General features: G+C 42.9%; 1 protein-coding gene across 1 annotated transcript in view; it reads left to right on the top strand.

The window, feature by feature from the left end:
* Positions 1-7,886: 7,886 nt before the first annotated feature.
* Positions 7,887-25,921, top strand: part of LOC146614295 (uncharacterized) — a 32,777-nt gene continuing 14,742 nt past the window's right edge. Inside the window, exon 1 of the mRNA XM_085379086.1 lies at positions 7,887-8,018. Coding sequence (XP_085235212.1) covers positions 7,887-8,018 — 132 coding nt within the window. The remainder of the gene's footprint in view (positions 8,019-25,921) is intronic.

Raw genomic sequence — 25,921 nt, 5'->3', positions numbered from 1 at the left:
GTGTGGGAGCTGGAGTCTATCCCACCTGCGATCCCCTAGGCAGGTTCCCAGGCATAAGAGGACTAACTCAAAGACGTAGTCAACCATATATGCTCACATCCACTCCTATAGCCTAGTTAATAATTCAGTATTGTGGGCGTTTCCTACAGATTAAATAGGAAACAATATTGAGATTCTGGTGAAGGATATAGCTGATCCTCCCTTGGCTCATCCTCCTCACTGGGAAGGATGCCAATTAGACTACGTCCAGTTAATGTCACCATCTGCTGTAGCCTGTAGAGATACTTCGATATAAAATCACTTCCAAATCTGCCTGAAAGACTTCATCAAAATCTTTTCTTCCAATAAGGGATTAAAAGCAGATTAGTGCCGGATTAAACCCAGAATTCATTACATTGACCATCTACTCCAGTTGCAGTTTAACAATAATTTTGTATCTGAAGGTTAAATCTCAGTTTTGCTCCCCGTCATGGCAGCAAAGCGACCACCCATTCCTCTCTTTCTCTCCCCCTAGTTTCCCTCTCTTCCCCTTCAGTCTGTATTGTTCTCTTTCAGCTGTGCTCTTTATCCAAGGTGACCCAGTTATTGTTGTGCATGTGCATTACTGTTGTCTGTTTAGATGTGATCTGCTGGACAGAGGGCAGGAGCAAGTTCAAACATCTTGCTATTCGTCACTAAGTAAATAACATAAGAACAATCATAGTTTTTTTTTTACAGCTCTGTAGCCAGGCTGACAAACAGTCAGAGCTCTGTTGAGCCAACCTTCCCTTTAACGTTAACTAATAATGACTTCATGAACTTCTTCACAAATAAAATTTAACAATTGGAGAAAAAAACATATTCATAACATCCCACAGATCTATATTATTACGTATGGCTACTTTCAATATTTCAATAGATCATAATTTAGACTCTTTTTCTTCAGTTGATCTTTCTGAGATAACTTCAATAATTACTTCCTCCAAACCATCAACGTGTCTTTTAGACCCCATTCCTACAAAACTGCTCAAAGAAGTCCTGCCATTAATTAATGCTTCAATCTTAAATATGATCAACCTATCTCTAATAATCAGCTATGTACCACAGGCCTTCAAACTGGCTGTAGTTAAACCTTTACTCAAAAAGCATCTCTAGACCCAGCAGTCTTAGCTAATTATAGGCCAATCTCCAACCTTCCTTTATATCAAACATCCTTGAAAGAGTAGTTGTCAAACAGCTAACAGATCATCTGCAGAGGTTTATTTGAAGAGTTTCAGTCAGGTTTCAGAGCTCATCACAGCACAGAAACAGCTTTAGTGAAGGTTACAAATGATCTTCTTATGGCCTCTGACAGTGGACTCATCTCTGTGCTTGTCCTGCTAGACCTCAGTGCAGCGTTCGATACTGTCGACCATAATATCCTATTAGAGCGATTAGAACATGCTGTAGGTATTACAGGTACTGCACTGCAGTGGTTTGTATCATATCTATCTAATAGACTCCAGTTTGTGCATGTAAATGGAGAGTCCTCTTCACACACTGAGGTTAATTATGGAGTTCCACAGGGTTCAGTGCTAGGACCAATTCTGTTTACATTATACATGCTTCCCTTAGGCAGCATCATTAGAAGACATAGCATACATTTACACTGCTATGCTGATGATACCCAGCTCTATCTGTCAATGAAGCCAGATAACACACACCAATGAGTTAAACTGCAGGAATGTCTTAAAGACATAAAGACCTGGATGGCCGCTAACTTTCTGCTTCTTAATTCAGATCAAACTGAGGTTATTGTACTCGGCCCTGAAAAGCTTAGAAATATGGTATCTAAGCAGATTCTTCCTCTGGATGGCATTACCTTGGCCTCCAGTAACACTGTGAGGAACCTTGGAGTCATTTTTGACCAGGACATGTCCTTCAACACACATATTAAACAAATATGTAAGACTGCTTTCTTCCATTTGTGCAACAGCTCTAAAGTTAGAAATATCCTGTCTCAGAGTGACGCTGAAAAACGAGTTCATGCATTTATTACTTCCAGGCTGGACGACTGTAATTCATTATTATCAGGAAGTCCTAAAAACTCCCTGAAAAGCCTTCAGCTGATCCAAAATGCTGCAGCAAGAGTCCTGACAGGGACTAGAAAGAGAGAGCAGATTTCCCCTGTTTTGGCTTCCCTTCATTGGCTTCCTGTTAAATCCAGAATTGAATTCAAAATCCTGCTCCTCACATACAAGGTCTTAAATAATCAGGCCCCATCTTAACTTCAAGATGTCATAGCGAGCAAGCAAGTAATTTATTTATATAGCGCTTTTAGAATAAGTCCCAGCTGAACACAAAGTGCTGTACAGTTGACATCCCAGAAATGATACATTAAATAAGTTTAAAAGTAAAGTAAAAATAAAATAAAATAAAGATAAAAAAAGGATAATTAAAATGACATTTAAAATAATAAAATTAGCACAAATAGCAAAAACAATAATAAAATAGTATAAAATGATAATTAGATTAAAACAATAAGCCAAAGAGTAAAAATGGGTTTTAAGACGTGTTTTAAAAGTGGACAGTGAGGGGCCTCTCTAATGTGCTGGGGAAGATTGTTCCACAGATTAGGAGCAGCAATAGAGAAGGCCCTATCCCCTCTGAGCTTTCTCTTGGACCAGGGTACCTCCAGGTACAAACGCCTTAAATGATAAAAACTGGACTTGACAGTAGCCCTAATTTGAGTGTCCAATTTAAAATCACTGTCCATCTTAAAACCCAGGTTAGAAACAACAGGTTTAAAATACTCTGCCAGGGGTCCCAAGCAGTGTTGGTCAAGTTACTTGAAAAAAGTAATCAGTAACTAATTACCGATTACTTCCCCCAAAAAGTAATCTCGTTACATTACTAATTACTTATTTTCAAAAGTAATTAATTACTTAGTTACTTAGTTACTTTTTAAAACCCCGAACAGGTAATAAAACAATAGATCTTTCAGCCCAATTCTACTTTTTCTGCATAATCCATCATATAAAATGTAATCAAATGGAAAAGTCTCTTTTTAAAACTTGTTTTATTAGTTTTAATCTTTTAACTTTATGCATCAAGCAAACATTTAATTATATGCAACATTCTCTGAGTTGAATAAATTAGTTTAACATTTAAACCTATTTTCTGCACATTCCAGCACATAAAATAAAATATTTTTTGTGTTTACACTCAGTCTTTCAAATAGATGCAAGTAAAACACAGCAGAAAATAAATAAAGTCACAGGCTCAGCAGTCCTGTCGCTCTATTTTCACCTGTAAAGCAGGAGTGGCGTAGGCGTAGGTTTCCCTGGTGCAGGTGTGCCGCAGCGGTCAGTGGAAGGATACGGCAGTTTCTCTGTGAATGTCACATTACGTCGTAGCTACTCGGTGCTTGTTGAGGGGTTTTTTTCGCTGTAAAAAAAGTTTTCTTCCCACGCACGATGGACACTAATGTTTTTGTCACTTTTTATGGAATCAAACTCAAAGTAAGGTCAGTACTTCCACGCTTTAAGCGCTGCATGCTCATACTCTCTCCCGCACTCGATATATGATCCACTGTTGATCTGCACACAGCTGTTGTCACGAACGTCGCGCTCGCTTACGTCACTGTCATGAGACACTCTCGCAAAAAAATCACGGTTAAAACACAGCGTGCTTACGGGAAAGTAACAGTAATCTAATTGCAATAGTGATCCCTTACTTTCCTCGTTACTCAAAATAAGTAATCGGATTACAGTAACGCGTTACTTGTAACGCGTTATGCCCATCTCTGGTCCCAAGTCAATAGTGGAGGGTTCACAAGGTCCACTGGGACCAAACACAATCATCTCAGTTTTGCTTGAATTACATCTTAGAAAGTTTAGGGACATCCAAGATTGAATATCTTCTAGACATGCTAAAAGTGGCTTAATAGAGAAGGCATCTTTCTGCTTCAGAGGCAGATCAATCTGACAGTCGTCAGCATAGCAGTGGAAGGATATTCTTCCACTGACCGCGGCACACCTGCACCAGGGTAAACCTCCGCCTACCCCACTCCTGCTTTACAGGTGAAAATAGAGCAACAGGACCGCTGAGTCTTTGACTTTATTTATTTTCTGCTGTGTTTTACTTGCATCTATTTGAAAGACTGAGTGTAAACACACAAAAATATTTTATTTTATGTGCTGGAATGTGCAGAAAATAGGTTTAAATGTTAAACTAATTTCTTCCAGTCAGAGAATGTTGCATATAATTAAATCTTTGCTTGATGCATAAAATTAAAAGATTAAAACTAATAAAACAAGTTTTAAAAAGAGACTTTTCCATTTGATTACATTTTGTATGATGGATTATGCAGAAAAAGTAGAACTGGGCTGAAAGATCTATCACTTTATCACCTATTCAGGTTGTAAATCGTGTTTTTAAAAAGTAACTAAGTAATTAATTACTTTTGAAAATAAGTAATCAGTAAAGTAACGGATTACTTTCTTGGGGAAGTAATCAGTAATTAGTTACTGATTACTTTTTTCAAGTAACTTGACCAACACTGTAAATAACACACGTGGATTGTGACTGTTGGAGGAAATGATCTTAGAGAAGTATTTTCTTTTAGCCTCTTTGACCGTATCCTGATAGAGGCGCCAGCAGTCCTTTAGGATTTGAAGAGACACCTGCAGTTTGTCCCTCTTCCATCTGCGTTCAGCTCTACGACACTCCCTCCTCACAGCCCGAGTGGCGTCGTTAAACCAAGGGTCCGTTTTAGCCTTGGGCTGCCTGGTTATTAATGGTGCCACAGAGTCCAGAATGGTTAGGCAAGAAGATTGAAACCAGGAGCTGAGGTCCTCTGTGTCCAAGGGAGTACGATCGGCAGGGATAGACAGCTGGTTAAAAGCAGTTGAGAACTGGGCAGCAGTGGAAGGGTTAATAATCTGACAGCGGCGAACAGGAGCGCTGGTTTGAACTGTAGTGCGCGAAAACACATCATCAAATAATACAGCCATATGGTCAGAGAAAGCAGTGTCAGTCACTTCCACGTTAGACACAGGTAGACTGTGTGACAAGACCAGGTCTAGTGTGTGTCCGTGTTCATGTGTGGGACCAGGTACGGGCTGGACCAGATTAAAAGAGTCAATGAGGCTTAAAAACTCCTTCACCAGAGGTTTGTCAGGACAGCAGACATGGATATTAAAATCTCCCACAATAAGAACATGATCATAGTTGGGCATAATCCCAGCTAGAAATTCTGAAAAGTCATTAATGAAATTCTTATTGTATTTAGGGGGACGATAAATAACAGCAAAGAGCACAGAGTTAGAGCGACTGACTTCAAAACACGTGAGCTCAAAGCTGGAAGACGAGGGCTGTAAAAAACACTGTTTACCTCCTCCTCTCCCTGATGTCCTTGGTGTGTTAAAATAGGAACAATCCGCTGGTAAAAGTTTGGATAAAATACTGGACTCACCAGAGTTAAGCCAAGTCTCTGTGACACACATGAAGTCCAGGTTCCAGGAGGTGAATAACTCATTCAGAATAAAAGATTTGTTCACCAGCGATCTGGCGTTTACCAGCCCAATCCTGACAGGAGCCGGGGATGAGGTATGCACCATAGTACCATATCACCCCAACAGAGCACTTCAGTCTGAGAATGCTCTCTTCCCTATCGTTCCTATGATATTTAAAAGTAGTATGTGAGGCAGAGCCTTTGCTTTCAGGCACCTCTTCCGTGGAAAATTGAATTGAATTGAACTTACCTCAGCTCACCTCGTTCACGAACTTGCTCTCTAACAAACACAGACGATATAAGAGTGTTAAAAATGTTCCTGCTGTGGGATTTTATTTTAGCCATTACTTCTGATGGAATTGCAACATTGGGACAGAAAACTGCAACATCTATTTCAATTTGTTTTTTTCCTTTATTTTATTATTTTACTATAATTGTTAGTGTCTCAATATATTTCTATAGCACAATTAAAAGCAACAAAGTTGACCAAAGTAATTTACAAGTTATTTAATGAACAAGAGAAAGACAATAAAATAAAACATGAGAAGAAGCAAATGCGATGTTGTGACATCATATCAAAAAAAGTTACAGTATTACATTAATTTATTCAAACATTATCTAACAACATTTTAAACTACTTATTAAACATTTATCAACCTCTATCACAAAACCAGTAAATAAAAGACGGCCATAGCCAGTGTGCCCTCACCCAAAGGTGTCCTGATATGAAGCCTAGCGCTGAGCGTTTATGCCAGCACCATTTTGGTGTTTGGAACTGGATGTGACAAATGAGGAGAGGATCTGGTTGTAACCCATGCTTACTGGCTAACACCTTGTGATTAACAACATGGAGCCAATGGGAGTGTCAGATTTAGCTGTGTGAAGTGTGGTGGCGGCTTACCCACCCAAAAGCATAATGCAGTATACAGAGGTGCTTACTGCCAAACTGACAAAAGTAACTCACAGTCCAAAAAGAGAAAACATCCAAAGGCCTTAAGGAATAACTGAAGAAAGCAATTCCTGGGGAAACTAGGGAGAGCACAGCTATGTGGGACAACTCAACAAAGGACAAATGGAAATTGAGAAAATGTATGCATAAGATAATGATGGGAGGGGGAACAGTTGGGAAACAGCTGCAGACACCAGACCAAATGAAATGAGGAAGTACAAGTCAGCACATGACACAGAGAGAAATGCTTACCAAAGTAAAATGTGAGAGACGGCAGAACAAGGTAAATAATGAATGACTTCACACAAAAGGAAAACAGAGATGGAAAAACAAGGGAAGCAATACACAGGGACTCAGGGAATAAAATACAACCAACCGAACAGAACCAGATGAGAAACCAAAAACTGAAAATGTAAATAAATATGGAAAAAACAAACAAACAGGAAACTCTGCACTCTTGCACACTCTGCAAGAGTCTGGGTCCAAGACCCAATTTAATTCAATTCAATTCACTTTTATTTATACAGCACCAAATGACAACAACAGTCGCCTCAAGGTGCTTTATATTGTAAGGTTGACCCTACAATAATACATACAGAGAAAAGCCCAACAATCATATGACCCCCTATGAGCAGCACTTTGGCAACAGTGGGAAGGAAAAACTGCCTTTTAACAGGAAGAAACCTCAGACAGAACCAGGCTCAGGGAGGGGCGGGGCCATCTGTTGTGATTGGTTGGGGAGAGAGAAGGAAGACAGGACAAAGACATGCTGTGGAAGAGAGACAGAGGTTAATAACAGATATGATTCAGTGCAGAGAGGTCTGTTAACACATAGACCCAGGGACCATGACAGAGAGTAGCCTAGTTTATCTTGCTTTCTAACTCTAATGACCATAAATGTGCAAATTAAAGTTGTTTTTGCATGACCTGAAACTACCTGTCCTCAAAGGCATAAGGAAAGTGTTTAATGACGTCACAGACCTGAATATAATATGTGGCAGTATTTATAGTTATAATGTAATTACCTACATAAAATTAAATAAATTAAGTAATTAGATAAAATCCATTAAAACAGTAAATTATGAATTCGCAGTCTAAAGCAATTCAAATAACAGTTAACATATACAAACAAAGATTATGTCCGTGATGCTAACAGTAGATATTAACTGTACATCCCCCACAGGCCTAGCCTACTTGCTAAGATAGCTATCTTTTACAGTGTTGAAGCCTGGGGGGCGTGAACGGCGGATGCAGCGGGCGCAGATGGGGAGGGGGGTCGGAACCAGGCGTACAGTAAAAAGAGAGAGAGATGTGCAAGAGTCTGCCAATAAAAATCGATCTCTTCTGCTCTAATTCACACACTAGCTCAGGTCGATACAGCCTGCCTCTCTCTCCCCCGCTGCTCTCGTTCTCTCTATCTCTCTCCACCACATACACGTACGCTCGCGGCAGCCGCCAGCTTGTATGCGTCCCTCCTCGCGCCAGAGAGTGGCCGCCTGGCTGCTCGCGCTGCCGTTGGGGAGCGGTGGAGAGGAATGCGCGCGCCGCGGCCGACTGGAGATGATCTCGTTTTGGCTGCTGTGCTGGAAGCTGTTGGTAGGTAAATAAACCAATCAACAACATTGAATAATAAAGCCGAACAGCGTCTTCCTCGTGGGTTTGCAGCTGTGTGGATGCACACCGTGTAGCCTGTGAACGCGGTGTATGCGCGAGGCTCTGGCTCAGCTTGGCTTCTGTATGCACGCTTATCTGTCACGATTTTGGTGCTTTGCCCAAGTTTAGAATATTGTCTTATATAACACTGCTGGCACAGCACTCATCTGACAGAACGCAGTAGAACCAGGAGGATAATTGTATTTTTCATTAGAATTTAACTACAAAGAGCAGAACAGGAGAAAATGGAACGCTAGAACCGAGTGCAACAGCATCATGGCTCCATTTATAACTCATCTTTGGTAAAACACATGATGCCTAAAGCTGCTGTGTAATCCTCTCAAAACACACACACACACACACACACACACACACACACACACACACACACACACACACACACACACACACAGAGGTGTCTGATTAAGTAATCATCATAATGCTGTCTCCAGCTGCTGATGTGGGGGCAGAGACTGCAAGGGAATTCACTATACAGGGAATATAACTCCATGTTGCGGATTTAATATGTTTTAAACCTAAAGTTCAGCTGACAAAGGTCAGTGAGGTCTACCAATAATCCAAAAGTCTGCTGGTTCAAATCTAGACAGGCAGTGTCCAGGGGCATGGATTACAGCAGAGCGCCACTACACCACTAATGACCGTGCAGGCTGTCCTCAGAAACTGAAGAAGAAACAATGCTATTTTGAATGTGCGCAGGAGCACATGTACTGACTACATTTCTATGCTACGATCAGGACATGCTCAATAAATATGGCTTCAGTAGTGTATTAGAAATAGGGGTGGGCAATATAAACGATATACGATAGAAATGATATAAATTTGGCCAACGATAGAGATTTTGACTATACCGCTCTATCGCGATAGCACATGTTGATGATGTCATCAAGCTGCGCATGTTTTGGTCGAAAGCATCGCAGCGGCTACAACCATAATCATCTGCAAATTATTGCGGGCGACAGTCATAGCAAAGAGATGAAGCACTTTTGAAATATGGCAAAAACTGCGCTTCCTCCACTTCCGTAACATTGATTCATTAATGTTGGATTCTCTCGCAGCTGCTCTGTTCCCATGTTGTTGCAGTATATTAATAACTAACCTCGTATTGTGGATGAATAATCTCAGTTGTTCTCCTGACTGAAGTTTGGCCCGTGTACAGCATCCTGCTATGCGATTGCATTTGTCCCTGACCACCAGAATCCCTCACGTTAACTTTTATCGAGTGGAAAAAAAGTTGGCGTTCATCCTCCTGCTTCACTGTGCTAATGTTATGCTAACATAGCTGTGTCACTAGCAATCACGTAGCACAACATTATATACCAGCTAGCCAAACTTCAGTAACCCTACAAACGTCACTGCTGTTTAGTTTTCTGTCTTCATTTATGTTGGAAGTGGTAGCAGAGCTGTACGTTTGAAATAGCTTCAAAAATCTCAGTCAGAACATGGTATGAAATGTTTAGGTGGAAACTAGCGAGCTAACTTCCTGTTAACTTCTAACTCCGTTAAATTTAATAAATCTGTTTTCATGGATGCCTGGATGTTAAACGTAATTGTTACACCCGATAAAGCAGAAACGCTGATGATTTAATTAAAGATGAAAGAATTTAGACCGTTTTTAACTCTCAGTGTTCGTTTGACTTTGGGACCTGAAGCGGACGGAGTTTTGGACCCAGATTACTCCGTGAAGCTCCTCACTACGGCAGCCATAATGCTCTGACAATCCATCAAGCAGTGCTGCTTACCAAAGTTGTACTAAAACATTTTTAACAGATTTCTGCAGCCAAAATCGGTTCAACGTCAGTAAGCACAATCAGAATTCATACATAAGGTACACTCTCGATTTTTGAGAAAATTAAAGGATTTTTAGTGTGGAAAACACGCTATACAGAAGAAAAGAATATATCGTGATATATATCGTTACTGCACATGCTTCAAATTATATCGCGATATGAATTTTAGGCCATATCGCCCAGCCCTAATTAGAAACTATATTCATTTGACAGATTAAAGAAATCATTTTCAGTATCAGGAGGATCTGATGTTTTCATAAACCGTCACATCCTGCTGCTCAAGCTTCTGTGAGAGGCAAGCAGATGTTGACAGCTGCTAACCAACAGTTGTTGCACAGATGAAGTCTGAGCTACTGTGAAAGGTTATTCCCTGTATATACTTTGTGCAGCAAAACTCTGGACTGTCCTGCAGAAGGCTTTATTTGCAAAAATCCAGGGTCTTCAACCCACGCAGTCATAGTGCAGCATTGTTCATTGTTATATTTTCTGCATAGTCTGCTATTTATTAGAGTTTCTGTTTATCAGGTTTTCCATGATATTATGTCCGCTTAAACCCTTAGTCAAAGGAGCTTGCCAAGAAAAGCGTCTGGACTTCTTTAACTTAAAGAAGTCCAGACGCTTTTCTTGGCAAGCTCCTTTGACTACGATGACCTGGATGACTGAGAACCTTCACAGACACTTAAACCCTTAGTTTTCCTCAGTTCTTTGTTGTGTTGTTTGTCAGCCTGCGTGTTCCAGTTTGGATCATCATCTCTGCTTTATCTCAGCTCTCTGGAATCGCTGCCTCATATAAATAAATGTTTTCGTTTATGTAAATGTGCTTTAGAGTCTGCATCTTGGGTCCTGGATTCTCCATAACTATGACATTATTGTGTTTTGGTAAGCTGGTCAAAGTTCATGAGTATTGTGTCTCATGGCTAAGAGCACACCTGCAACAGAGCTGTAAAAAGGCTATAGTCACATTCTGCTAAAAGAGTTTTGCAGATCAGAATGATGACCTTGCAGGCCAGACATGAACTCTGAAAAACAAACCTATGAATATTGATTCAAACTGGCAGATGTTGTATCAGTCAGCGAGTTAAAGCAGGGTCACTGCAAAATTAATAATAGTTTCAGCGAGAAACAGGACGGACATATTTGATTTCTGTCATGAATGGATCCAACTTTGCTCACCAGTATGTCGGTGTGTGTGAGGGAGCAAGAATGAGGGTGACTGTTGATTTCCATATTTACATAACTGCACGTCATGAAATAAGCACCAGGGCAGGACAGATGATTATGTCACACGGCTAACACGATTCAGCTCAGTTCAATTTTATTTATACAGCCCCAAATCACAACAACACTCGCCTCAATGCAATAGTGTGCAAATGGAAGAACGCAGTCTTACATATTTGTTTAATATGTGCATTGAAGGACATGTCCTGGTCAAAAATGACTCCAAGGTTCCTCACAGCGTTACTGGAGGCCAAGGTAATGCCATCCAGAGTAAGAATCTGCTTAGATACCATATTTCTAAGCTTTTCAGGGCCGAGTACAATAACCTCAGTTTGATCTGAATTAAGAAGCAGAAAGTTAGCGGCCATCCAGGTCTTTATGTCTTTAAGACATTCCTGCAGTTTAACTAATTGGTGTGTGTTATCTGGCTTCATGGACAGATAGAGCTGGGTGTCATCTGCATAGCAGTGTAAATGTATGCTATGTCTTCTAATGATGCTGCCTAAGGGAAGCATGTATAATGTAAACAGAATTGGTCCTAGCACTGAACCCTGTGGAACTCCATAATTAACCTCAGTGTGTGAAGAGGACTCTCCATTTACATGCACAAACTGGAGTCTATTAGATAGATATGATACAAACCACTGCAGTGCAGTACCTGTAATACCTACAGCATGTTCTAATCGCTCTAATAGGATATTATGGTCGACAGTATCGAACGCTGCACTGAGGTCTAGCAGGACAAGCACAGAGATGAGTCCACTGTCAGAGGCCATAAGAAGATCATTTGTAACCTTCACTAAAGCTGTGAATAACACAGAGAGACAGACAACCATTCACAATCACATTCACACCTATGGGCAGTTTAGATTCACCAAATAAGCTGACCCTACAACTGTATGTCTTTGGACTGTGGGAGGAAGCCAGAGAGAACCCACACAAACACGGGCAGTACATGCAGATCCCACAGAGGAAGGTGAAGTGGCAGTACTAACCACCATGCCACTGCCAATGCAAATTCTAGATGTAAAATGTATACATGAATTTCATTAAATAGCGACTTCCAAAATTAATTAAATTCACTTCATCGATTCTCTTCTGCTTATTGTTATCAGGGTCACAGGGACTGAATAACAACAGTAGTCACTTCAAAGTGCTTTGTTAGATAAACACCCAACAATAATAATGTGGGTCAATATAACATCAATAATATTTCCATTATTTTACATTAATTATGTTCATATTACATCAATATTACAGCAGTACTAATGAACAAAGGGGAATAGAAAAGTTATCTTAGCATCATCTAACTTACATTTAGCAATAGTACAATATAAAGAGCTATATTATACTGAGGCAAGAATGCCACTTCTGCAAGTCAGTCACCTGTCAGGGATGATACACAATTATTCACAGCATCCCAATGTACAGTTATGGACAGGTGAGTATATGAGCGTGTTGTATAAGGCCTTGGGCCTCTTGAGACAACTGCTGTGGTGATTTGGCGCATATAAATACAACTGAATTGAACTCCATTGAATTGATAAATGTATCCGCTTATTATTATTTTTATTATTATTAGTAGTATTAGTATTATTATTATTATTACTTACTTACTTACAATTATTATTAGTAATATTTAAAGTGCCTTAACAAAGGAATTTTCCAAATATGGGATAATGAAAATACCATCTTATCTTAGTAATCTTTCTTCTCATGCAGTAAACATTGGTTGATTTTCAATGAATGCTGTGTTTCCAGTCTATAACCAATAAGTTTCAGTGACCCGAACCGAACATTTGCTTCAGATATGAGATGTCAGAATCTAATCATAATAAACATCAAATGTTTAAAGGAATGGTGTTAAATCAAAAACATTCATGCAGGTCAATAAAAACAGAAGCCAACTTTGTGATTTTGGTAAGTTTAGGGTTTGAAGTTGATCAGTGTACTGGCATGTGTAGCAATTGTTAAAATGGGAAATAATGCAACAGCAGAAAACTGTAGTTACATTAATATTTTTTGGGATGCTGTTTTTTTCCTTTTTTTCCAGGTGGTGGTTGTGTACTATCTAATTGTACACAACCCCCAGATTAGATGTACTATCTAATCTAATTGATGTGTATCTAATCTTCTGTTATTATAAATATGGAGGTGTCAATTTTTAAGTTAAAGATTTAAACAAAAATGTTGCATTAAACGCTGAGGAATTGGATACATTTTTATACACAGTCCTAAAGTGCGGTTAAGTTCACTGAAATGTGAAACCTATTTCTTCATACATTAAGTAACTAAATGTCTGGAGATGATTCCACATGGGGTATTTGCTACGGCCAAGCCAACACATCAAACTCAGTGTTGTGTTCCTCAAACCATTCCTGAACCCTTTTTGCTTTGTGGCAGGACATCTTAACCTGCTGCCATCAGGTGGTACATCTTAATGTAACATGACCCAAGGTTTCCTAGCAGAACATTGCCCAAAGCGCCACACTGCCTCCTCCAGCTTGCTTTGTTCCCATTGTGTATCCAGGAGCCAGTGGTTCCCCAGGTAAATGACACACATATACCCAGCAATGTGATGTAAAAGAAAACGTGACCTATCTGGCCACCTTCTACCAACCCAAAAAAGTTGATTCTGTTCATCTGGACATAGAGTTTTCAGTACGAGAAATGTTTCGCCACTCATCCAAGTGACTTCTTCAGTCTCAGCTGACTGCAGGTTTCCCCGCCCTTATAAACAGGACATTTGCACAATGTACCTCTGATCAATGTTCATGAGTCCCATTCACAGAGAGTTGGGGAATGGCTGCAATCACAGCATTGTAAGATGGTGACAGATGTACCCTTAGGCCCCCCCTCCATTCAGAGATGGTCTTTCCCTTTTCACGTAAACGGCCTCCTTGACTCCGCCCTCAAACCAGCGTTCCTCCCTGTCCAGGATGTCACATCCTCATCATTGAAAGAGTGTCCACTGGCCTGTAGGTGTGAACAGACTGCAGAGTCCTGGCCTGACGAGGTGGCTCTGCTGTGTTGTAGCCAGAGGTTGTTTGGTTTCCCCGATGTATAAATCCTGGCAGTCCTCCTACACTTAACAGCGTACACTATGTTACTCTGTTTGTGTCGGGGGACCCGATCCTTGGGGTGGACCCATTTTTGGCACAGAGTGTTTTGGGGTTTAAAAGCCACAGAGACGCGGTGTTTAGAGAAAATGTGTCTCTGCTGTTCCAATATTCCTAACATGTACGGGATCACTACAGGTTTTCTCTTAGGCAGCGGTTGTCCTTCTCTCCTGGATCAGCTGAAGCTTTCTTTTGGAGCCTTCCCAGCTTTGACAAAAGTCCAGCTGGGGTAACCACATTTACTCAGGGCCTTCTTGATGTTCTTCTGCCTCCCTGGCTGCTGTGTCAGTGGGGATGGTGTTCGCTCTGTGTTGTAGCGTCCTGATGACACCCAGTTTATGCTCCAGTGGATGATGAGAGTCAAACCTTAAATACCGTAGGTTTACGGTACACATCAAGAACCAGCAACTTTTTGACAATTTGCGCTACAGTAGTGCATCTGTTGGCTCGGACTACCGTATTTTCACGACCATAAGACGCACTGTACTAAAAGGCGCAGTCTCAGTTATGTGTGCCATTACTGTATTTAACACACACATAAGGCGCACTGGATTATAGGGCGCATACAAGTACCGTATGCGTATTTAAAAATAAAGCGGGAGCAAACCTGAGTTCGGTACCTTACTCACATTTTTATTACCAGTAATCGTCATCATCAACAACACACAAGCATACAAGTGTGCGTATTTAAAAATAAAGCAGGAGCAAAACAAAGTTTGGTACTCACATTTTTATCATCAATCAAACCCATCGAAGTCCTCATCCTCTGTGTCTGAATTGAACAGCTGCGCTAAATCTCCATCAAACATGCCAGGTTCACTTTCTTCACTGTCAGAGTCACTTTCCGTGCCGTGCGGCTCCTCGGAAATGATGCCGGCTTTTGCGAAAGCTCGAACAACAGTGCCAGCAGACATGTTAGCCCAAGCATCTACAATCCATTCGCAAATTGTGGTGTAACTCGCCCGGCGCTGCCTTCCACTCTTGGTGAAACTGGTCTCCATCGGTCATCCATCGCTCCCAGGCCGCTCGCAGCCTTACTTTGAACGGGCGGTTCACACCGATGTCCAGCGGTTGGAGTTCCTTTGTCAGGCCTCCCGGAATGACAGCAAGCTCACAGTTTATTTGCTTCACTTGTTTTTTCACATCGGCTGTGAGATGGGCACGCATAGAGTCACAGATTAAGAGCGATGGTGATGCGTGGAAAAAACCACCTGGTCTCCTTACATACGCCTCCCTCAGCCACTCTTTCATCATTTCCTCATCCATCCAGCCCTTTTCATTTGCCTTAATGATGATTCCTGCTGGAAACTTCTCTTTAGGCAAAGTCTTTCGCTTAAAAATCACCATAGGCAAGGCAAGGCAAGGCAAGTTTATTTGTATAGCACAATTCAACAACAAGGTGATTCAAAGTGCTTTACAGAGACATTAGAAACAAGAACAAATAAAAAGCATGATTTAAAATTGATTAAAACAAGCAAATAAACTAACTAACTAATTAACAAACAAACAAACAAACAAACAAAACAGTATATAAAATCAAAACAGATAAAATCAGAACAGTAGATAAAATCAGTAGTTAAAATGTTAGTTTTGAAATTTAAGCTTAAAAGTGTGGATTTGGTGCTTTATTCAAATGCAGCTGAGAACAGGTGAGTCTTCAACCTGGATTTAAATAAACTGAGTGTTTCAGCTGATCTGAGGCTTTCTGGGAGTTTGTTCCAGATATAAGGAGCATAAAAGCTGAATGCAGCTTCTCCGTGTCTGGTTCTGACTCTGGGAACTGATAAAAGACCGGATCCAGATGACCTGAGGGATCTGGAAGGTTCATACTGGGTCAGGAGGTCACTGATGTATTTTGGTCCTAAACCATTCAGAGCTTTATAGACCAGCATCAGAACTTTAAAGTCTATCCTCTGACGGACAGGCAGCCAGTGTAAAGACCTCAGAGCTGGACTGATGTGGTCCACTTTTTTGGTCTTAGTGAGGACTCGAGCAGCAGAGTTCTGAATGAGCTGTAGTTGTCTGACTGATTTTTTAGGTAGACCTGTAAAGATGCTGTTACAGTAATCAAGCCTACTAAAGATGAATGCATGGACTAGTTTTTCCAGGTCCTGTTGAGACATCAGATCTTTTATCCTTGATATATTCTTGAGGTGATAGTAAGCTGACTTTGTTATTGTCTTAATGTGTTTTTCTAAGTTTAGGTCTGCATCCATCACTACACCCAAATTTCTCGCCTGGTTTGTGGTTTTTAGATGTATGGATTGAAGTTCTCTGGTGACCTGTAATCGTTTTTCTTTGGCTCCAAAGACTATTACCTCAGTTTTGTTTTTGTTTAGCTGGAGAAAATTGTGGCACAACCAGTCATTGATTTCCTCAATGCATTTACCAAGAGCCTGTACAGGGCCTCGGTCTCCTGGTGACATTGTGATATATATTTGTGTGTCATCTGCATAGCTGTGATAGTTTATTTTGTTGTTCTTTATAATCTGTGCCAGTGGGAGCATGTAGATGTTAAACAGAAGGGGTCCCAAGATGGAACCTTGGGGAACTCCACATGTGATACTTGTCTGCTCAGATGTGAAGTTACCTATTGATACAAAGTATTTCCTGTTTTCTACGTATGTTTTGAACCAGTTTAGTACAGTTCCTGAAAGACCTGTCCAGTTCTCCAGTCGTTTGAGTAATATGTTGTGGTCAACTGTATCAAATGCTGCACTGAGATCCAGTAAAACTAGGACTGACATTTTTCCACTGTCTGTATTCAGACATATGTCATTAAACACTTTGGTCAGAGCGGTTTCAGTGCTGTGGTTCTGTCTAAAACCTGACTGGAAGGCATCGTAGCAATTATTCTGTTTTAAGAAGTAACTGAGCTGTTGAGAAACTGCTTTTTCAATGATCTTACTTAAAAACGGGAGATTTGAGATCGGCCTGTAGTTGTTCATTTGTGTCTTGTCAAGATTGTCCTTTTTCAGTATAGGTTTGATTACAGCAGTTTTTAGTGATTCTGGAAACACACCTGATAATAAAGAAAAGTTGACGATCTGTAACAGGTCTGACTCTAAAGTCTTTGAGACCTTTTTGAAAAAACTTGTTGGCAGGACATCTAAACAGCAGGAGGAGGAGTTCAGTTGACCTAAGATGTCCTCCAGGTCTTTGCTGTTAATAGGTTGAAACTGTTTCATGGTGTTTAAACAGTTTTTTGGTGGACACAGTACATATCCTGGATCTGCTGTTGATGTACCAATTGCTTGTCTAATTTTTTGGATTTTGTCTGTGAAGAATTTGGCAAAGTCATTGCAGGCCATGGTTGAATGAAGTTCAGCTGCCACTGACACAGGAGGGTTTGTTAGCCTGTCAACTGTAGAAAATACGACCCGAGCATTATGGCTGTTTTTAGTGATGATGTCAGAGAAGTAGGACCTCCTTGCATTCCTCAGTTGTAAATTATAATTGTGAAGTTTCTCTTTATAAATGTCATAATGAACCTGGAGGTTTGTTTTTCTCCATCTGCGCTCAGCTTTCCTACACTCTCTTTTTTCTTTTTTCACCAGTGTGGAGTTTCTTCATGGAGACTTTTTCCTTCCAGAGATAACCTTCACCTTAATGGGAGCAATAGTGTCCATTACATTTAACATGTTAGCATTGAAGCTATTGACGAGCTCATTGACTGACCCTCTGGGCAGGTCAGGTGTTAATGGGAAGACCTGGTTAAAAATTGCACTACTGTGTTCAGTTATACACCGTTTTGTGATCACTGTTGTTGATATATTTGTGTGGGCTGAGATTTTACTTTCAAAGAAAACACAGTAATGATCAGACAGGCCCACATCAGACACAGTAACCTTTGAAATGCTCAGGCCTTTGGAGATCAGTAGGTCAAGAGTGTCCCCTCTATTATGTGTGGCCTCTGTTACATGCTGAGTCAGCCCAAAGTTGCCCAGAGTGTTACTCAGGTCTTTAGTCCCTTTGTCCTGAGGGTTGTCCACATGAATGTTAAAATCCCCAGCAATAATTACACAGTCAAAATCAACACAGATCACAGACAGCAGTTCACTGAGGTCATTAAAAAAGTCTGTGCAGTATTTGGGAGGCCTGTAAACATTAAGAAACACAACTTTGGATGGGGCCTTCAGCTGTAAAGCCACATATTCAAAAGACTGAAAACTTCCAGGAGATAGCTGCTTACATTGAAATGATTCATTAAATAAGACAGCAACCCCTCCTCCTCTCCTGCTCGCCCTGACCTCACTGATAAAACTGTAGTTAGGAGGGGTCGTCTCGATGAGAACAGCTCCACTGTTACTTTGGTCCAACCAAGTTTCAGTTAAAAACATAAAATCAGGGCTGTGCTCAGTGATTAAATCATTAATTAAAAATGTTTTCCCAGCTAGAGATCTAATGTTTAATAAAGCCAACTTAAGTGTTTTAGAGGTATTATTTGTCCCCTCGTGTTTGGGAGCAGTCTGTGGCACACAAGGTATGTTTACTATGTTTAAAGATCTTTTAGAGTGCAGCTCTCTGTGTTTTGACCAGGCCACATGTCTCCTGTCACCTAAAAGTACAGAAATTTTAAAACCTTCTAGTAAACAGGGTCCCAGCTTCTCCTGGGAAAAGTCACCACTGCCATAATCCTCACAGCCCGGACCCTTCACACATCACGCATCAGACTGTGGAGACAGAGCATGAAGAGGAACTAAGGGGGGCGAGGCTGGGCAATGTGACTTCGATTGCTCTGTTGAGGGTGGGGCTCGATGGCGAACCTTTGGCCGCTCTGGTGGGGGGGTTTATGGGGGACAAAAAGGGATTGGGACGGGGGGTAGATCTGAGCCCAGCATTGACCCGCTCCATCATCTCCTCAGTGAATTTCAGGTGTGGGGAGGAGGGAGAAAGGGAGGGGGAGGAGGGTGATGGCCTGTCAGGGGTTTGGGGGACTGGGGAAGGTCGTGGTCCCTTGTCCTGGTCGTTGGTGTTGTTGAGAGAGTTGGAGGCAAATAGGGACCCCTCTTCTTGCCTTAGATGTCTCTCCTTTCTGAGGCTCTTCCTCAGATGCCATGGATGTCTCTCCTTTCTGAGGCTCTTCCCGGGTGGGGGCAAATGGAGCTCCTCCTCAAGGTTTCTGCTGGGCTTTGTCTGTTCTTGGAGTACTGTTTGTTCCTCTTTATGAGATAACTCCTCGTTTATCTCAGCCTTGGCACCAAGCACGGATGGATGACGTATGGAATAAAACAAGTTGGAGGTGAACAGTTTCACCCCTGACTTGTTAAAATTAAATCCATTTGCTTTGAACAGATGCCTGCGTTCCCAAAAAATATTAAAGTTGTCGATAAAGTGCACTGAGTGGTCAGCACATGCTGATATAAGCCATTTATTCAGTGTAAACAACCTGCTGAATCTCTCGTCTCCTCCTCTGACCGGCGGTACAGGTCCACTGATGAATACAGCTGCATTCAGAGAGTTTACAGTATTTAATAATCCAGTAAAGTCCCGTTTCAGAACCTCCGACTGTTGTTTGGACACATCGTTTGACCCTGTATGCAGGACAATGTTTGTCACAGTTGGATATTCATCTGCAATTTGAAGAATTCTCTCCTTCAGGTTGTTGACCATATCCTTAGGAAAGCAGAGGACTTTAGTGTTCTTACCGCACATCCTTTGTACATCCTTTACGGCAGAGTCACCCACAATCAGAGTTTCAGGCCTAGCCTTTAGCTTTCCCTGTGGCCTTTCACTTTTCAACAGATTTTCAGACCTTATTTCGCTGCTTTTAGATGGATGGTTGTCCGATATAGATCCAGGGTCCTTTGATAGTGGAGCAAATCTGTTCTGCAGTTTCACATTCAGTTGTTTTGGAGGTTTGTTGTTAACCTTCCTATTCACGGTTGTCCAGTCCTGTTTCCTCCCGTATACAGGGGTAGAAGAGCTTCTCTGTCTCGTAGGAAGTGAAGGCCAGTCAGTTTCAGAGATTTCAGCTCGCTGTGCCCTGCCTGTGATACGTCCTCCCCCTTCCAGGAGACATGATTTATGTCTTGGTTTTGCACCAAGACAGTCCAAGGGGGGATTATCACTTGAGGATTTATAATAATGCACAGAGTCTACTTTCTTGGTCATGTTATCTGTGCTCCTTAGCTGTGTACTAGCTTGCTCATCGCCATTGTTTTGAATCAAAGGCAAGGTTGTTTCATTTCCACACAGTCCATTTACCTCCACGTTTACTTCTAAGCGATGAATTTTTGTCTCCAGTACTGCAATCTTCTGCAGGAGGCTGTGGTAGTCATCTGTGGAGAGGGAAGGCATCTTGTTGCTAGTTAGCCTAGCGGTTAGCACCTTTCCAGGCTATTGAGGCTGCTCGGTGCCCAGACGCTGTAATCAGGCTTCAGCTGTGTCTAGGCCACAGACACACGGAGCGCTGAGGACAAGGTAACCATAAAATGTTGCTGTTTCTGTTAAGAACACTCTAGTCCTAATGATCTACAAGTGTCCAGAAGTTATTGCAGGTAAGCTCACACGGAAAAAAGGGACAAAATCAGCATAAAAATCAATAAAAATCAATATAAGAAGCAAAGCATTCAAGAGCAAAGAGATGAAGCGTCCACACTCACAAAGGGGAGGAGCTGCGGTTTTTCGGCAGCTCCTCCCCTTGCGGCAGTTTCTGTCCATTAGCATGGCAGCCAAGCACAACAGTAAAAGAAGACTTTTCGTGCCCCGTTGTGCGTATCGCTACCGTGCTGGTCCCCTTCTTCTCTACAGTGTGACTCACCGGGATGTCAAAAGTGAGCGGGACCTCGTCCATGTTTGTGATGTGGCTGGGCTGGATGTGTTTGGCGGCGATGTGTTTGCTGCAGTAGGAGCGGAAGATGGCCAGCTTTTCCTTATAATCCGCTGGAAGTTGCTGCGCTACCGTAGTCCTGGTCCGGATGGAAAAATGGCACCGTTTCATAAAACGAAAGCACCAAGATGGACCTCCTTGGAGATGTTCAATGTTCATCTCTTCAGCTAGTGAAACTGCTTTTAGCCGAATGGTGACCGTCGAAACGCTTCTCCCGCTCGTTCTTTGCTCGATGATCCACCGCTCGAGTCTTTCCTCCAACTCGGGCCACCTCGCCTTATGTCCGCGGAAACTCAGCTGCGTTTTCTTGACCTGCCGGAGCTTGTTTTCTAGCTTCCTCCATTTGCGAACCATCGATTCGTTAATCTTAAATTCTCTCGCCGCTGCTCGATTTCCATGTTCCTCCGCATAGCTGATGGCCTTCAGTTTAAACTGTGTTTCATAAGCGTGTCTCTTTGCCATTTTCTTTTCTTTCTTTTTTTGCTTGTCCCGTTTGGCTCTTTTGCCATCAGAATCGTTGTCTAAAGGCAAAGAAAGATGCCCAACGGATTTACTTTACCAAATTGACCATCCCAGCCTTGCCGTAATGGTCCATTTGATTCACCTTTTATTGTTTATTTTATTTTCACTTACTGAATACGGGACAGACTTGACTGGGGGAAAGAAGGGGAGAAAGAAAGAGGGAAGGAGAAACAGCTGAGAAGAGGGACGGGGAGAAGGACAAAAAACAAAAACCAACAGAAGGTTCAAGGTTCAAGGTTCTTTATTTGTCACATGCATAGTTATACAAGTATAACACACAGTGAAATGTAGCCTGACACGCTCCTCGACATATGCAAAAATTGGGGGGGGGGGGGGGTGTAGAGGAAGAACATTATATATATATATATATATATATACATACATACAGTATATACACTGGGTGAATGTGCAGTAGTAGCAGCAAGCAGGTGAATTCTGTACATTAATATGAATAGACATCTGACTATTTTACAGGATAGACAATATAAACATATTTAAAATTAAAGGAATTGAAATGTACATTGTGCCTTGGTTTAGTGTCTGGAAGAGTCCTGTCTCAGTCAATTATAGATGATGTGAGAGGGCGGGTGTGTGTGTTTAGGGCACGGATGGCTTGGGGATAGAAGCTCCTCTTGAGTCTCTCTGTCCTTGCCCGGAAGATGCGGAACCTTCTACCAGATTGCAGAAGTTGGAACAGTTTGTTGCCAGGATGGGACGCGTCCTTCAGTATCTGCGCTGCTCTAGTCCGGCATCTCCTGGTGTAGGTGTCCTGAAGCGGGGGGAGAGCAATCCTGCAGCAGCGTTCTGCTGTACGGATCACTCTCTGGAGAGCTTTTTGGTCCTTCACACAGCTGTTCCCAAACCACGATGTCATGTTCTGTGTGAGGATGCTCTCCACAGCGCCTGTATAGAAAATCCTGAGGATCTTTGGAGAGACCCTGAACTTCCTCAGTTGTCGTAGGTGATACAGGCGCTGCCTAGCCTTTTTGGTGTGGACCTGAATGTGGGCAGCCCATGTCAGGTCTGAGGAGATGTGGACACCAAGATACTTGAAGGACTGCACCCTCTCCACTGGAGCTCCATTGATGATAATGGGCTTGTAGTCTCTGTGCTGACCCCTTCTGAAGTCCACCACCAGCTCCTTGGTCTTGCTGACGTTCAGCTGGAGGTGGTTGTCCTGGCACCACGATGCCAGATTCTTCACTTCATCCATGTAGGCCGCCTCATCGTTGTTGGAGATGGCACCCAACACCACTGTGTCGTCAGCAAACTTCACAATGGTGTTGGAGCCATGGGTGGCCACACAGTCTGAAGTGTAGAGGGAGTAGAGCAGTGGCGAGAGGACACATCCCTGAGGTGCTCCTGTGTTGATGGTGATGCTGTTGGAGAAGCACCTGCCCACCCTCACCACCTGAGTTCTGCCAGTGAGGAAGTCCAACACCCATGCACACAGACGGCTGTTAAGTCCCAGATCCCTCAGCTTTGTGAACAGTCTGCAGGGCACTATTGTGTTAAACGCTGAACTGTAATCAACAATCAGCATTCGCACATAGTTACCCTGTTTCTTGTCCACGTGGCTGAGAGTGGTGTGTAGGACGTGGGCGATGGCATCCTCTGTGGATCTGTTGGATCTGTAGGCGAACTGCAGCGGATCTGTGGTGTCTGGGATGGAGGAGGAGATGATGTTCTTCAGCAGCCTCTCAAACACCTTCATTACTACCGAGGTCAGTGCAACTGGCCGGTAATCGTTCAGGGATGAGGGTTTGCTGTTCTTGGGCACAGGGATGATGGTGGATCTTTTGAAGCATGTGGGGACCACAGACTTCGCCAGGGACTCGTTGAAGATGTAAGTGAACACACCTGCTAGCTGGTCAGCACAGCAGCGCAGCAGACGGCCGGTGATGCCGTCTGGCCCCGCCGCTTTCCTTGTGTTCACTCTCCTCAGTGCCGCTCGGACGTCATGCTCCGCGATGCTGGTCACCGGTCTCTCGCTGATGACGTCACTGTCCTCGGTAGTCAGGCGGTAGATAGCATTAGCCGCCTGGCTAACCTCGAAACGGGCGTAGAACCGATTCAGCTCGTTGGTGAATGCAGAGTCGGCGTTGATCGGCGCAGTGTCCCTGGCTTTGTAGTCCGTAATGGTGCGTAGTCCGTGCCACATACTCCGTGTGTCGCCCTGGTGGAAGCGGGACTCCACACGTTCCCGGTACTGGCGTTTGGCATCTCTCACCGCGCGCCGCACGCTGTATGAGGCCGCTTTGTAGGCGCTCATATCGCCAGTGGCGAGACCCGCGTTGTAGGAGGCGGGTGAGCAGAAAAAAAAAAGAAATAAATAAAAAATGCATATATCAATCACCTGGATCACCTGCTGAGAAAGAAAAAAGAAAACAAGCAGAAGAGAACAAGAGTAATAGAATAAACAGCATCACAATGATATATGGGAATATGACAGTAAATACTAAATATTAAACATTATTGTGCAGCACATAAGATCAACAGAACACAGTGTGCTTTGAGGTAGGAGCCAAAAAGGGTGTAGTTTGTGGGTGTGATCACCCGTGTGTACACCTGTGAGCATGGACGCGCTTGTTTTTAAAAGGTTCCTTCATGTAATGATCTGCTAGAGGGTGTGGGGGGGCCACAGCCCCGTCCTCCAGGGCATGAAGCAGGTATGGAGGAGATCAAAACTCCAGACATCCAGAGGCCCCCAGAACACAAGAGACCAAGGAAGACCAACAGAGGGGCAGCCGCGCCACTGTCCCAGAAAGAGCTGAGGAGAGTCCCAGATGAGGGCTCACTCAGCAGCCGCGGAGCAGAAGCCAGGGGGAGTTGCAGTGACGCGCCTGTGAGCTCCGCCGGCAGCCAGCCGTGCCTGAGTGACCGAGCCCCAGGCCGAGAGGCCGGGGGCACCCCACCTCCGAAGTGGCCCGAGCGAGCCCCAGGCTCCAGGCCCCGATAAGCGGCCGCCAAGGAGTGAGCCGGTGTGTACCTGGACGCCCATCCCCGGACACAAAGAACCACCAACGCACCGATGTCTGAGGGAGTCCGCCACTGGCAGGGGAAGTGGTGGTAGGGGGAGATAGGCCTCCAAACCTTGGAGGGCCTGAGATGTCCCCAGAGAGGTGGCGCCTGACACCCAACCTGACATATAGACACAGAAATACAGGCACACACATATACAAACATCCATTCCCACCCTCATGCTCTCATATGCACTTACTCCACACTCAACCAACGTGGAGACAGACATAAAGAGACGCTGTACACACGATCACACTCCCCAAGCGTACTCTACAAACCGGGACTAGGTACCCTTTGCCATTTTCAGGGTTGTTAAAACAACGATGTTCCACATAATGCACATACCTGTCCTTTTATACAGGTATGTGCGATTGTCCGGTATATACGATCAACGCCCACACTTCACCCTTTAGCGTTCTCATGGTGTTCTCTACTACGTCCTCCTTACAACACACAGGGCGCACTGCGCTATAGGGAGCGCCGTACTTTTTGAAGAAAATCCAAGACTTTTAAGTGCGCCTTATGGTCGTGAAAATACGGTACACGGCCCAGCCTTCCCTCTCCTTGTGCATCAGTGAGTCTTGGTTACCCATGACCCTGTCACTGGTTCACCACTATTCTTCTTTGGAACACTTTTGATAGATACTGAACACTGCAGACCTGGAACATGAAAGCTGTAGTGTTAGAGATGCTCTGACCCAGTCATCTAGCCATCACACTTGCTCAAAGCTTTACACATACTCATATTTGCTGATTTAAAAAATCAGCTTTGAGGACAAAATGCAAAAGCAAACACAAAAACCAAAGCACAAGCACAAAGAGACTTAGCAAAATCAACACAGGGATTTTATTTTAGAAACATGAACGGGTAGAAGTCAAGGCTGAAACCTGACTGCTCATTACTGCCTTGGTTACCTGTTGAAGTTCAGGGTCTTTCTGTTAGGCTGGGGTTGACTTTCACTCAGCTTTAACATCGCTCTGGGTGCTGGTGCACAGACATGCTTAACTGGGACCAGTGGATTTTCTATCCCTTTCTGGTGAGGTCATGAACGCATCCACACACTTTCCCAACAGGTTATTAAACCCGAGCCAATCTGTCACCACAATTAAGGGATGCATCCAGTGTGAGCTAACCGCAGCCTATGGGATATTTGTTTATGTCCCCATTAGGGGTGGGCGATATAAACGATATACAATAGAAATGATATAAATTTGGCCAACGATAGAGATTTTGACTATACCGCTCTATCGCGATAGCGCATGTTGATGATGTCATCAAGCTGCGCCTGTTTTGGTCGAAAGCATCGCAGTGTCTACAACCATTAT

This window comes from Diplotaxodon limnothrissa, linkage group LG18 (genome assembly GCF_057381915.1).
Source record: "Diplotaxodon limnothrissa isolate DT_005_m linkage group LG18, D_limnothrissa_male_GT1.1, whole genome shotgun sequence".
Lineage (NCBI taxonomy): Eukaryota > Metazoa > Chordata > Actinopteri > Cichliformes > Cichlidae > Diplotaxodon > Diplotaxodon limnothrissa.
The sequence above is the reverse complement of the archived record's forward strand: the minus strand, read 5'-3'. Positions and strand labels throughout refer to the sequence as shown.